Source organism: Lethenteron reissneri, chromosome 55 (assembly GCF_015708825.2).
Source record: "Lethenteron reissneri isolate LAM-NWPU_2019-01 chromosome 55, ASM1570882v1, whole genome shotgun sequence".
Classification (NCBI taxonomy): Eukaryota; Metazoa; Chordata; class Hyperoartia; order Petromyzontiformes; family Petromyzontidae; genus Lethenteron; species Lethenteron reissneri.
In genome coordinates this window covers 8,325,190-8,340,539 of record NC_083833.1, presented here as the reverse complement: position 1 = coordinate 8,340,539, position 15,350 = coordinate 8,325,190, and the positions used below count along the sequence as shown (strand labels likewise).

At 53.9% G+C, this 15,350-nt stretch overlaps 1 protein-coding gene across 2 annotated transcripts in view; it reads left to right on the top strand.

Annotated features, from left to right (window-relative positions):
- LOC133356827 (sodium- and chloride-dependent GABA transporter 3-like) overlaps nt 1-14,917 on the top strand; it is a 75,984-nt gene extending 61,067 nt beyond the window's left edge. Inside the window, exons 15-16 of one of the 2 annotated variants that reach the window (XR_009756901.1) lie at nt 1-14,036; nt 14,073-14,917. The exon at nt 1-14,036 is cut by the window's left edge and continues 14 nt beyond it. Coding sequence is in view for 1 of the 2 variants with exons in the window: in XM_061574541.1 (XP_061430525.1) it covers nt 1-265 (265 nt within the window). In the remaining variant the exon portion in view is untranslated. The other variant, XM_061574541.1, reaches the window with a different exon arrangement.
- Nucleotides 14,918-15,350: the final 433 nt, after the last annotated feature.

The window sequence follows — 15,350 nt, the reverse complement described above, 5'->3', positions numbered from 1 at the left end:
GGTGACCCCCAGCCCGGACCTGCCGGTGCCGGGCGCCTCCAGGGCCGGCGCCGTGCAGGTGCAGCTGAGCCGCTCGGCCAGCGACTGCGATGCCAACGGGCGCTGCAACGGGGAGGACGGCACCGCGGCAGCCGCCCCCGACGCCAACGCCGCCGCCGCCAACGCCGCCGGCGCCGCCGGCGCCGCTGGTGCCGCCGGTGCCGCCGTGGCCGCGGCCGTGGCCGTCGGCGGCGGCGCCTGCGCCGACACGGAGAGCCCGCTGTGAGCGGCGGGGGCCCCGGCGGGGGCCCAGGGTGGCGGGGCCCGACTCGGGTCCCCCCGGGGTCAGCGGCTGGAATGGCGCAAGGTCTGTTTTAATTCTGGGGGCGGCTGGCCCCCAGATGTAGCCCCTAGTGATAGTCCTAGCTCCTAGGTGTAGGCCCCGAGCAGGCTGCCTCCAGCCTGAAGCCCCTATAACCTTGTCCGTGACTCCCTCGCCTCTCTTAGCCCCCCTGAACTGTAGCCCCCCCTCCCACCCAACCGCGTCCCTGCGTCCCCCACCTTGGTGATTGTTTGGCACGGTGAGCAGTCGACCCCCCCCCCAGACCGCCCGTCCCAAGCTGTATTTGTGTGCTCGTGTTTTGTCCTTCACCGTTTAAAAGATTGGAGGCAGCGGTGGGAAGTCGCTGGGGTTTCCAATGGGATGGCAGGGGTAAGGCGGGCCACTCCACGCTCTCTTTCTCTCTCTCCGGCTGAGAGTTGGAAGGGGCTCGCGCGTTCGCCGGCTCCTCCGTCCATCCGTCCGTAACGACGGGGCGGCGGGGTGGGGGGGCGGTGCCCTCACCCTGGAGGAAGCCGGGCTCGCATTGCGCAATGCGTTATTGCCCCAACGCGCGCGCGCGCACTTGGGAGAGACACGAGCAAAAAGAGCCAGGGATAAAAGGACAAGTTGCTAATGTTCAGGTGCGCTTTGTCCTGCCGGCGAACCACCGGCTTCCGATTAAATTATCCGGGCGGTGACGGTGGCCACGTCGCTGCACGTGGCCGCCTGTAGTGACCCAGCGGTGCGAGGAGGCAGCAGCATCATCAGCCGGGGCTGGGAGATCCCCGCACATACACACACACAGACGTTGTTGCGAAACTCCACTTTCCCGTGGTCGTGGAGGAGGTTGCCATATCATGGCTCGCCAAGAGAAGGCGGCACAGCACAGTTTGGACTCTGCCTGTTTCATCTGTGTGGAATAGAGCGTTGCCCCCTTGCACGCGTGGATTGACCTCTGGGTGCTCCTCCCACGTGGTGTATAATAGACAACTGATACATTGGCTGATGACACCTTCGTATGTGGAGGACCGGCAGGGCTACGGCAATTGTTGGTAGCGCTGGCTCCTCCCGCGTGGCTGCTAAACTACTCTTCTAAACTTTATTTATTTAAGGCTCTCAAGTAAGCTCTATAGCTCTTATTCAGAAGCGACCCGGCTCTCAAAAATTAATAGCTCAACGAAGTGGCTTATCATCATCGCGTGGAAATGTATCGCAGCCAAATACTCTAAACGCGTGATGTCGAGCATCAACGTGGAGGGAAAAACCGGAGGACCCCGAGAAAAATCCACGCGACCACGGGGAGAGAGAGAGACACGCAAACTCCAAATATACAGCAGCAGACGTCACGGTTGGGATTGAACCCACGACCTCCTGTATACCAGGCGAGGTAGTTAGCATATCGTAGCCACCGTGATGATGATGAGAGAGAGAGAGACACGCAAACTCCAAATATACAGCAGCAGGCGTCAGGGTCGGGATTGAACCCACGACCTCCTGTATACCAGGCGAGGTAGTTAACATCTCCTAGCCACTGTGGTTACTGCTGCTGCAGCCTTCCCGCTCCTCATCTGTGGTTCTTCCTCCTGGTGCATCTGAGTCTCCCCCCCCCCTCTCTCTACGAGAGCGAAGAGCGAACACCATGCGGCGGTGGTGGTGGCGAAGCGTTACGAGTGGAGATGATCAATCACATCAACGCTCGAGTAAGGCAAACACACGTTTGGAAAGCAGATACACAATCTATGGGTGCATATGCAGGATCTCTCCAAACTTGTGTTTAATTAAAAAGAGGCTTATTCCAGTAAAGCAAAAACAACAACAACAAATACCGCTCGGTTTGGAAACCCCAGCGGTTTTAGCGATGGGAATCTCGCGCAGGGGACCCCCTTGACGAACAGGGGGGGGGACCCCCTTGGCCCGTTGCGTATCCCCTTGCTGATCGGTAACGAAAGCAGGGGGCTAACGGTGAGGTTGCACTTCATGACGATCGAGCGAGGGTTAGCGGTGAGCTGAGTGGGGTCGGTGTAGGTGTAAATACAGGTGTACATACGGGCACGTGCAAGTCGCACACACAGGCGCGTGTATGTGTACCTGTGCAGGTCTATGTGTACCTGTGCAGGTGTATGTGTACCTGTGCAGGTGTATGTGTACCTGTGCAGGTGTGCATATGGGTACACGCACAGGTCAGTGTATGTGTACCTGTGCAGGTGTATGTGTACCTGTGCGTACAGGCGCGTGTATGGGTACCTGTGCAGGTGTACGTGTACCTGTGCGTACAGGCGCGTGTATGGGTACCTGTGCAGGTGTACGTGCAGCTGTGCGTACAGGCGCGTGTATGTGTACCTGTGCAGGTGTGCATTGGGGTGCACGCACAGGTCAGTGTATGTGTGCCTGTGCAGGTGTACGTATCGTTTCTGTGCACACACAGATGCCCACGTGTGTCGAAGTGTGTGCACAGGTGCCCTACAGGTGCGTGATGCACCTGTGTAGGTGCCCTACAGATGTACGATGCACCTGTACAGGTGCCCTACAGGTGCATGATGTGCCTGTACAGGTGCCCTGCAGGTGTGCGATGCACCTGTACAGGTGCCCTACAGGTGTATGATGCACCTTTACAGGTGCCCTACAGGTGCATGATGCACCTGTACAGGTGCCCTACAGGTGTATGATGCACCTGTGTAGGTGCCCTACAGATGTACGATGCACCTGTACAGGTGCCCTACAGGTGCATGATGCGCCTGTACAGGTGCCCTGCAGGTGTGCGATGCACCTGTACAGGTGCCCTACAGGTGTATGATGCACCTTTACAGGTGCCCTACAGGTGCATGATGCACCTGTACAGGTGCCCTGCAGGTGTGCGATGCACCTGTACAGGTGCCCTACAGGTGTGCGATGTACCTGTACAAGTGCCCTACAGGTGTGCGATGTACCTGTACAGGTGCCCTACAGGTGTGCTATACACCTGTACACGTTTCAGGTGACCGTGAACACCTGTCGCCGCCACGCGCCGTTCTTTCACCCCTTTTACGATGTCACCCTGACCCCCTCCTACTTGTCCTAACCCTTAAACCCTTCTCCCCTAGATCCCCCCTCTCCCCTTCTCCCCAGTGTGGGGATATAAGACCCCTGTTTAGGGACCAAACTTAGAAGAACACGACGGCTCACAGTGTGGGTGGAAGGAGGGGGTGGGGAGGTTTAGTCGGGGGGGGAGGCTGGGAGAGGCTTAAGCCTCCCCCCCTCCCAATTCCTCCCCCTCCTCTTCCCATTCGCTGGGTTACCGATCGAATTCACGCGGAGAAAATACAAACGGAGTGCTCGGCTTCTTAACCAGGTAAAGCCCAATGAGCCCGTGAGCCGCCGTTCAGAGACGACCTCGCCACGCGCGATGACGCCTCCTCGTCGTAGTCACCAATCGCCGAAGGGGCGGGTATCGTCATCGCGTGGCACGGGAATAATTTATAGCGGCAGCCAAATAATCTGAGCGCGCGTTGATTCTCAATGTGGACGGTTGGGGTTGGGAGCGGGGGGGGGCAACGCCGAACAATTCACGCGACTGGAGATAGAGAGAGAGAACGCGGGGACTCCAAACACTGACACGGTACACGCATAGTCAGGGTCCGGGATAGAACCCAGGCGAGGGAGACGACATTTCCTCACTGCCGCAGCTGCCCCTTGGCGATTGTATGGATTGAAAACAGCGCGCTCGCACCCTGCGGACGCCTCCATGAGTTACCATCGGCGTAGCCCCCCCCCACTCCCTCCCTCGGTATGTTCGTTTTACCCACATTTGAGACGCAAAGAAAAAAGTGGGATCCTAGTTCTCCTGGTCTCACCAGCAATGCCCCCTGAGAAGAATTGAATTCTCAGCTTCCGCTCTCGGAATATCCAAGTGGGAGGGGAAGGGCGCGAGGGGGGGGGGGGCGGCGATCGTGGCAATAACCCCCAGCCCACCCCCACCCAGAAAATTGGTATTCTATTGATATTGACCAGCGACAATACATGTATCGCCCGTTCGGGTATGAGTATTACTATTATTGCTATTAATGTAGGGCCCTGTTCATATCAAACATCTTGACATCTCGCGACCGCCGCCCGCCCTCGAGGGGCAGGGGCCCAGGCGCTCGGCCTCGCACCCGCGAGCGGCCGAGGGATGCTGCGGGAGGCGACGTTTCTTCTGGGCGCAGGTCGCGCTGTTCATGGCAGGTTCATGAGATGACTACGGGTGGAACCCTGTCTCTGAAATCGGCGGCGCCGGTCCGCGCACGCGTGCATGCCAGCGAGAGAGAGAGATCCGATCGGAGACCCCGCGAGTGAGACCTTTCCCCGCGGCGTGTCCGTCCGCCGTTTTTTAAGTGATTGTTGTTATTCATGATTGTTTTTATATATGCATTATATATAGTAGTCGATGTCGAATAGCTCCTGTCGTAATATTGATGATGATGATGACGACGATGTGCGGTAGATGCGGTAGACTCCTGAACATTCCTAACTGAAAACATTCCCACCATGACGCCACTCGGTGTGACGCCAGGCTGTGTGATGTCACGTGGTGTGATGCCAGGCAGTGTGATGCCAGGCAGTGTGACGCCAGGCTGTGTGATGCCACGTGGTGTGATGCCAGGCGGTGTGATGCTGCTCGGTGTGACATCACTCAGTATGATACCACACGGTGTGACGCCACTCGGTGCAACGCCACGTGGCGTGACGCGATGATGCCAGTGCTTTTTGTGAACCCATCGGGAGCCGCTGCTCTGAAGGCCGGGACCACATTGTGGGCAATTTTAGAGCAACCGTTGCCACCCGTTATCTGATTGAACGCTGCCATCATCCCAGTTGTCCATCCCAGAGGGGGCAGGAACAGCAGCGGCGATCAGATTCGTTCCACGTGCGGGCAACTAGAATTGTTTGCCGGATAATCTGCAGCGGCAACTGTTGCAACTTACGATTGCCTCCGGCGATTGCCGTAAAATTGCCCCTAGTGTAGCGGCGGCCTTGAAAAGCCGGGCCGACGCCTGAGCGATCAGTTGCGCCAACGCAGTCGCTTATGTCCGGACGTTTCTGCAACCGGTTGCGAGCGGTTCGTCGACGGTTACGAGCATTGGGGACCGCCTCCTCGGCTTTCGAGCGACGATCCGCTCGGAGATTTCTTAGCGACGCGTTTCCGCCATCGCTTAAGCGCGGCGCATTTTGTTCGACCCGTGACGATCGGTCCCACCGATCCCGAAACCGGTCAGTTTCCTCGTTGCGCAACCCACTCGCTCGGATGCTGTGGACAAAGCGGCCACGCAATGGGTGCAACGGTGGTGTAGTTGCGTGGCGGTGATATCGGGAGCGGTTTCGGGTTGCTCAAACAAATCGCCCGGGCGCGATCGCGGCAGCTCCACAACCAATCACACGCGATACCTCGGTCACATGTCCTGCAATCAGGTGACACGAAGTGGGGGAGGGGGGGTGGTGGCAGTGAGGTGACCCCCACGAGAAGAGGTCAATTGAGACGGGACCATGGCAACTAAGAGGGCACGGCACCAGTTGTTTACAGCCACAAGCCAGTGGTAATAACTCCACGTCTCTATGGCAGGGGGCAAGTCTGTCCGTAGAACAACCATTGTTTAATTCCCCATAAAATTGTTACCGGCTCTTTGAAGGACAGGGTTGGTGGATAACGTAGGGATCTAGCGTGAGACTCCCAAACTTGCGACGGCCGCGAGGTGCCCAGGAGAATGGGGCAGTAGAGCAAGTCGGTCCGTGGGCCCGTGAGCAGAGCAGACCTTCGAGCATCATCTCCTCGTGGGCGTGGCGAGGTTTCCCAACTTTCCTCCTGCTCCGATAATCGACGGCCGTTATTTAAAATCACATTGGCCAGGATTTTTTTTTCTTACCGGACAAGGGAAGGGCATCACGCGGGGAGAATCTCCGTTAACGCCGATCGCATTTCCCGCAGAGTTCCACAACGGACGATAAAATAACGCGCCGTGAGTGAACCCTGGTTGGGATGCGAGCCCGAGGCCTCCGGGTTGGAAGTACCAAACTCCCGAGTGCTTGAACCACCGCGACACCCAGACAGATTTTCGGACAAGGGAATGGGGAGTGGGTATTTGAGCCTGACTAACTGAATACTCCCAAACTTCTTAGACTAACTGCTCACTGTTCAATATTACAAGGATAAATACAAACTAATTATAAGAGAGTTTAGTGAGTGGGAAACAAGGTGTTTGCCATGGTGAACTATGAGTGCAGGGTGCATGGCAGAGCCCCTGTGTGGTTCATATCTCCGGCTAATATTTGACAAATATTGAATTCTAGTCTCAAGATAACCCAAATAAACGTTTAGCAAAAGTCCCGGTCAGGTTTATGTTTAAGCGGGTGAACAGGATAAAGTATCATCGGCACGAGTGAGTGACCTCGGGCCACCTAAATATAAATAAAGTACTCGGAGCAAATAGCATCTGCGCGACATCGCGTGACATGTGGAGAATATTGCAAAAACAAACAAAATCCTCCACGAAAAAAAAAACATTAATTGTTATTTTTAGCGCGCGTGGGCTCGGCCAGAATAATATTGAGACCGATAGCAGAGCAATTACACAATGAAGTTACGGAAACATTTCAACAGATGTAAGAGGCGGGGAGGTGGGGGTGGTGACGGTCGTACCGATGTGCCAACAGACGAGTGGAGGACACGCCAGTAAAACGCATCGTCCGATGCGGCGTGCGCCAAATAAACATCACAGACGCTGGCCGCACGATACGTCTGGGGAGAAAAATGGTGCTGCGTGTGATCGTGATGATCGTCGGGGATGGGGTGGCATCTCGGCTGACAGTATTACGTGGGGGTTGGGGTGGGGGCAGTGAGGGCTGGGGGCATTATCACGCAAGCGGGCACAGCTCAGGAGCGGCAGTGGGGCTGGTGGAGGAGGGACCTTCTTGCTGATCGAGGTTCCAAGAGGAACTTTCGCGGCCAAGATTCGACGGGCAGGGCGGCTCGGCCCAGTGCACAGAGACACCGCAGGCATGGACGGCAGTGACCCGAGTGCAGAGCAAAAGTATTAGAAACCCAGGTGGTCAAGTATTCCCTTCCCCCGCCCGCCCTGTAGGGCCCCCATTAAGTGCAGCGAAGATGCTTTGCAGTGACGGTTAAAAATGTCGTTTGCGTGTTTCAAAAGTTGTAGCTGGGCGTATAAAATTAGAAACGCAGTGTTCATGCCAGCTTTGACAGTATTCTCCCCCCGCCCTCTAGCACCCGATTAGTGAGGCTATGAGGACATTAATTCGCGGGCCGTGTGACATGAAGTTGTGGGCCGTGTCTGGCCCCGTGGGTCGTAGGTTTTCCCCGTGCTTGTTCCAGATGTTTTTGCTTGCTGGTTCCACCCCTCCCCTCCTCCGCCTCGCTCCACTCATCCTAAAGCCTCTCCTCCGACCCCGAGAGCAACACCGTAGGAGGAGCTGTAACGGCGGAGTTGAGTAAACGAGGTGGTGGAGCTTTGAGCTCAAAGCATCTCTTTCCCCTTTGCCAATCGTCGAATTGGTTCGCGGCGAGCGTCAGCGCGGCCACACGCAGACCCCCCCCCCCCTACCCCAGATGCCTGCATTCAATTATATGGGTTCGATTGGGATCGATGTGAATCGGAGGCCGTTGTTGAATCGGAGCGAGCGAGCTGGTGGGAACGGGACGCGTTTCTCACGTGCCAGGGCCCTCCTGAAAAAAAAATGTGCCCGTCAAAACAAAGTTTTTCACTCTAAATCCTTTATATGCGTGGCGGCTAGAGTCCTCTCGTCCTCTGGCTTGAGATGGCTGCCACCTATGGGTCAGATGATTGCCTGCCACCATTAAGCAATTGGTAATTAAATCTAGTTTATTTTTTCCTTAAAAGTGTAAAATTTTGGGAAAAAAATTTCACGAAAAGAAATTGTCACGCACAACGAGCCTGTGTGCAAAATGTCAGCTCGATTGGATCACGGGAAGTGGGTTAAAAAACGACCGAAAGATTTGCACTGGTCGTAAGCGCGCAAGCAAGCAAGTTAACTTAATATAAAGGATTTAAAAAGAGACCTTGAGACTCGACGAGGCTTTCCTGGGTTAACTCGAGGGCATTGTTATCATTATTACGATCATTGTCATTGCTGGTTGATTTCATTTGCCCCAGTGGTTACACGCGGAGTCTCTTCTGGCGGTAACTATGTACAGAACCCCCCCACATTGGTGCGACTGGATAGGCTCCATAACGATAAATTATAACGTTGATCATTGACAGCCCAGCGTCAGTCCAATGCTGGATGAAGGCCATACTTCACCACGCTGGTCAGTGCGGGTTACAGAAGGGTGGGTGTCGGCTCAAGACCGGTTCAGTTATCACTGGCCATGGCCTTGGAATTGTTACTCGGGGTGGCTGGGTTCCCCGCGCAGCGCGCTAACCGCTGCACCACCGCTCCCCCACCAGGCCATCGTATCTGTAACCATATGAATATTAATAACATGTAGTGGGACGAAGATATAGATACCGATGTTTAATCACCACCAATAGCGCGCAGCAGTGGCTAGTGCACTGCACTATGATCACGGCGGCCCGAGTTCAATTCCCGCTCACGGCCAACGCCAGTGGCGATTATCTGAACCAATCGTGGCCCTCCCCTAGGTCGACTCAGCCTCCAATAAGTACCCGATAATGCGGGTTGTAAACATAAGCTTATACCTCGTGTTCACTCGGCGCTTGGATAAGGGGGCTGTATATAGGGGCTGACTTGTCGACCTTAATGGGTGCTCGCTAACACCACAGAGTTCGATACCCGGCCACGGCTAACATCAGTGGCGAGTGATATACGAACCGGTCCTGGGCATCCCACCCACCACCACCGCCACCACCCATCGCCAAACCCGTGCACTGAAAAGCGCGATGTGAAGTATGATCGAACGACCCTCGTGATCGATATGGCATCGGGAGGCATTCGTCCAGCAGTGGATTAACCAAGGTCCGTGATTCTTCGGTATATTGTTGTTAATGATAACGTAACAGCCCGTTTAGAACAGAGTTGTTGTTTTTTTTATCATGGGAGCCCAGCAAGAGAAACCCTTTTAAATCGGATATAATCTACGCTTACACTCGCACAGATCTATGAATGTATCGCGAAGGTAAAAAATAACCGGTTGGAATCGGTGAACCGGTGCAGTCTGACAAACGCAAACACCCCTCCGTGTCACCTTTAACATGCTGCTGGGGCAAGGTGCTGTCAGCGAGCACCTGTTAAAGCCGAGACTGTGATACACGAGGGGCTGGTGTGGCTCTAAACCCACGTCTGGCTGCCTTTGTCTCCCCAGCGCTCGTGTTCACACACGGGACCAGATTTATTTAAGGCTGAGTCTGCCTAACGGAGACCCCATCTATTCCTGCTTGACACACACTTGGGCGGTGGCGCAGTGGTTAGCTCACTGCGCTATGAATCTGAGTTTGATCCTCCTATAGATCAACTCAGCCTTAAATCAGTACCTGGTACGGTGCGTATAACATCAGCTCTGGGGATACAAAGACGGCTGGATAATGGATCTTGCCACACCCAACCACGCATAAGTGCGCCGCGCTGGCCTCCATAGGTGCCCAATAACAACAGCAATTGCACCGAGAGCCTGTGCAGGTTGTACGCGAGACCATTGCCTTTATCCATTCTCACGCGCACTCCGAGTGGCCGTGTCTTTGCTGACCCGTGTGAATATTGGTACGAGTAACGACCCCCTCGGTGGGCGAGCTGTGAGTCCCCTTGATGTACCCCTGTCAGGGGTCCGATCCAGTTCGATGCCGAACCCTGGATCGGGAGATGCTGGATGGGAGGGGGGGCGGGGGATGAGACGGGAGAGTGCGCAGGTGGGAGACACGGGTGGGATAGGTTGGTGCGCGAGCACAGGTGAAAGCACACAGGTTTGGCACAGATGAGGTTTGCACAGCTGAGTTCACTTGCTGAGCACACAGGTTAAAGCACAGGTGAGACGTGAAAGCACAAATGCGCGAAAGCACAGATACGAGAGCACAGGTGTGAGCAATCAGGTGCCACAGGTGAGAAATCACACGGGTGATATTTGACAAGGTGAGAAGTGAGAGGCAGGTGAGATAAACCAAACAGCTGAGGAATGATACACAGGTGAGTGGTGAGACACTTGAAACCAGACAGATGAGAGGTGAGACATCACACAGGTGAGATGATGTGAGACAGCTGAGCCCACAGGTGAGATGTGAGACAGGTGAGAATCACGACCCTCTCCCTCCCTACCCTGACCCTATCCCACACCCAGCTGTGTCGCTGCGTCTCATGCCTAGCCCCCCCCTCCCCTCCACCTAGCCGCCCCCCCGTACCCCCGTGATTCTTATGCCGTTCGTACAACTCGTCGATGTTGGTCGATGTTATTTATGGTCATCGTGGTCCGTGAGGTTGTGAATCCCACTCGTTCATTCATCGATTCGTTCAGCCGTGCACATGCCCCTTACCCTCCCTGCCCCCAGAGCGATGTCCCCCCCGCACTCCCCACGTGTGCGTGCGTGAAACCTCGTGGTGTTGTTGAAGCAACGTTACTATTGTATTTACTTGTAGAAGTGTTTTAAGCAATTGGATATATTTGTATTGACAGTAATAACTAATAACCATAGACCTGTACTACTATAATTATATTGATGATGATATTGATTGTGATGATGCTATTGATGAGGATGATGATGATGATATAAGAGAATTATATATGGGGGAAACACAGCGAGACGCGTTTTGCTACGTGTAACACAACATAACACATATATGCAGGAATTTGTATAATGTTCTATCAGTTTTAGTTTGTTTCCGATTATCTTCCGATTTTATATATAAAAGAAAAGAAAATAATTTCATAGCAAGTATAACTTTTTGTTTTTGTTAATGCGATTAATGTTATTTTTTTCTGAGTAAAAGCTTCTAAGATGGGGTGGGGGGGGGGGGGGTTATATGATTATTGCAGACTATATGGGCCGGGTTTACATGTACAATGACGGGTGATGTATGATCGCGTGACGGCGGTGATGGGCTGGTGATGGTGATGGAGCGAGTGTTGATGGGTCTCCGCCCCCCCAAATTCCCGTGATCTATTCAACAGTCGATTATAAGATATATATTTTTTGGAACATTGCCTCTAGTGGCTGGTGGGGGGGGGGGGGTCACGTAAAATCCACGATTACGCAGCGTACGCCAATCGGAAAGCAACCCCCCCCCCCCCACAGCATTGCTTCTGTGCGGAAATGCGTGCGTCGTGATCTTAATTGGCGACATTAATCGATTAATCGATAATGCGGCATTATCTTAACCATCTACCCAAGATCCCACTAAAGATACATTCACCGAATTAATACAATTATAATAATAATGATGATCGTCATTTACAGCCGGTGAGAAACGAGGGTCTCCGCTTCCCTGTGACGTGTCGGTCATATGGGTGGTTCGACCATACTTCACCACGCCGGTCAGTGCGGGTTTGGTGAAGATGAGTCCCTCCACCCAGATCGGATATCATTCGTTAGCCGTGGCCCCGATAAATCGCTAATTTAAACTCGGCGCGACAGTCGGTGCGCTAACCATTGCGCCACCGCTCCCCGCGCTCACTGCATTAGCCCCCCCCTACCTCTGACCTCGCATCCACACTCGCTCGCCTGACCCCCCCCCCCCCCTTCACACCACGCCCTCCCACCCTCATTGAAGGGAGCCGGTCCAATTCCTTGGCTCAAGATTTGGGAACACTGGGAGGCAACTGGGCTGTATTTGCGGTTGGAAGACAGATTCCCTGCTGCAAGCGTACGGGGCCCGTATTATTGTTTTTGAATGCAGCACTTCACGCTGGAGACACACACATGGAATGATCCTATTTGGTTCTTTCGGTGAAGTCACGTAGTTAGAAATAAAACACGTTTCGATCGCTTGTGTTGCGATCGAAACGTCGTGATTTATTTCATTATATTTCTAACTACGTAACTTTAGCGAAAGCACCAAAGAGTATGGATTCCTGCAGTCACGAAAGCTTCAAATCACGTAGAATAATATCAAGACTGCAGCTGCATTATTCCTCGCGACCCGTCATTGCAAACTGTTCAAACGTTTTGGTGTCTCTCTGTCCGCATTGCTCCAGCCTTCTGCGAGACACTGCGAGTGAATGCTTGGTGAACAGCTGCCGGTAGCACGGAGAGCGGCGCTGACTGATCATTGAAGTTTGATTTCCGCTCACGGCGAACACCAGTGACGATTATCTGAACCGGTCCTGAACCTCCCCTAGGTAGTCTCAACCGTAAAACGAGTACCTGGCGCGGTGTGTAAACCGCGCCACTGGGGAGACAAGGGCGGCCGAGCGTGATGTTGACCAACCATAGGGATCTGTGTCCCACGCACCACACACACGCGCGCGCGCACGTGCGGAACCTGTTAACCAATCATCGCGCGCGCATTTGAACTGTGAACCTTGGTAAACAATGTGACACCGAAGCCGCGGTGGGCAAAGTGATGACTTGGGTGTGTCGTCCCATGAGCCAGAGCGGAAACTTGCACCACCTGAGCGGGAAGGGGCAATCCTCTTGATTTGCGCCGATTTATTTACACGACCAGCGCCAGTGAAATTGCTTTATAAAAACCCAAAGGGGTCGCCACGTAAATTCACCGGTGCGGTATTGGCCACATCGAGAAAAGATTGTGCCGGCTCCCGTGTTCCCTGGACTTGCCTCGCAATTCAACGAATGATTTGCTGCTGCTGCTGCCTATGCCTCTGGGACACACATCTCAACACACTATGTCAATAACACTGTGGTCGTAAGAGGAAATGGGCCTTCTTTAAGTGCATGTCGTAAATAATCCAGGACTGTGGAGACAGCGTCCAGGGTTGATGGATCACACAACTGCCTTCCCGCACCACCACCTCGCCAGGGAGGTGGTGGTGCAGCAAGAGGACGAATCTCCGCCCGTTTCCATCTGTACGGGGATCGAGCGTTGCCCCCTCGCGCAAGGCGTGGGTCTTATCCGGGTGCTCCGCTTTCCTTCCACACGTATAATAAGCAACTAATCTTCAACAACAACAAAAACTCACCGTAGTAGCAGCAACAGGACCCTCCTGAAAATGAATCCAACGAATTGGTGTGGATTTCTTGCGTAAATGATCCTTGTGGCGGTACCCCGGGGTGCCAAATAATACAAAATGGTCGAGTCAATTAAATATTTTATTTCTGGGACACGTTTTTTTTCCAGGGGTGTACTTATCTCCGCGACTGGGGTATTAATCAATCCGAAATCAGTGCTACTCCGCCATGTTGAAACGCAGCGAGGACGATTGCGCTGAAACCTTGAACGCTCGTAATGCACCGTAGTAGTGCATCGTGTACAGCTCGTCGAGATGAGTCGATTGCAGCATGGCCGACCATCAACAGACTAAAGATGACTGCATCGCGGACATGATGCGAGAGCCGGGGTACTATGGTACCGCCATGAGGTTCAAATAATTAATCACTTGGCCTACGAAGGAGGTTCATTGCCCTTTTCAAGGCCGCGCAATCAAAGCATTGCGTTATTGACGAACGTGTCGGAGTTTTGAGTGGTCGGGGCTGTGTTGCTGCCCCGGTTTTGTTCTTGCAGCACGAAGGTCAAACGCAGCCCAAGGGGTCAAACGTTGCCCGAGGGGTCAAACGCAGCCCAAGGGGTCAAACGCTGCCCGAGGGGTCAAACGCAGCCCAAGGGGTCAAACGCTGCCCGAGGGGTCAAACGCAGCCCGAAGGTCAAACGCAGCCCGAAGGTCAAACGCTGCCCGAGGGGTCAAACGCAGCCCGAAGGTCAAACGCAGCCCGCGTGCCTCCCAGTGTCCTCACAGCCCGAGCCGACCGATACGTGGAAAATACTTAAGTCTAGTACATAGTATATTATATTCGACATACAGTATATATTATAACCGTTCGTGTCCTATACATTGAAATACAAAAAACTACATATTATAAAGTATAATCGTAGATGTTAAATAACGAATAGTATATATATTGAAATGTTTTAAACGCGTAGTGATGATGTGGTGGAGGAATGATGTGGCGATGATGGAAACGTTGGTTGAGTGTGGGTGGAGAAGGAGGTTGGTGGCGGTTGAGAAGGAAGAGGTCGCAATTAAGAGGTGTTTGTGGTTGAGGAGGTGGTAGGGAAGGAGGAATAGGTGGTTGTGGTGGTTGTGGTGATGGTTGGAGGAGTAGGGCAAAGTGGTTGTGATTGAGGAGTGGAGGAGGAAGTGGTTGAGGAGGTGGAGGACGAGATTGTTGACGAGGTTGGTGGTGGAGGAGCTTGTTGACCACGTGGTGGAGGTCGTGGTTGGTGTTCGTCTCGTCACGTGCGTCGTTGTGAATGAAGTGCGCGCGCGCGCGACCGAACCGCGGTGACTTCGTGTTGTGAATCCCCCCTAACAAAAACCACAACAATAACAACAACCACCACAGCAGCAACCACCAGCAACAAACACAACAACAACAACAACCAACCCACCCACGAGCGCGGAACACTGAATCCCGTCCGTGGAATGACCGAATGTCCTCGCCTCTCCCGCCGAGGCGACTTCTCCCCGTGTCCGCACTGAACTCAATAAAGCGAGTCCGCCCACGACTTCCTCTCCTCGCCTCGTCTCTTCACGGGTTCACTTCCCACGCTGCTGCTGCTCCTGCTGCTGCTCTCAAGAGCAATCACCTGCGATCAGCTGCAATCACCTGCAATCACGTGGAATCTGAGCCATCGGGTGCAATTTAAGCCATGGGGTGCAAATCTGAGCAATCGGGTGCACTTTTTGGGCAATCGGCTGCAAGTCAAGCGACCGGTTGCAATCTTAGCGACCGGTTGCAGATTGAGTGAGCAGTCGCAATCGTTTGCAAGTTAAGCGACCAGTTGCAATCTTGAGTGATCTGGGGCAATCCGAGCCATCAGTTGCGCAACCATGTCGCTGTCGAAATCGCACAACTTAATTCCCTGCTGATAGCACATTCCTGCGGAGGGAGCTGGTAGGAACGTTGGGTTGCTCGGTCAATGGCCAGGGTCAACGGCG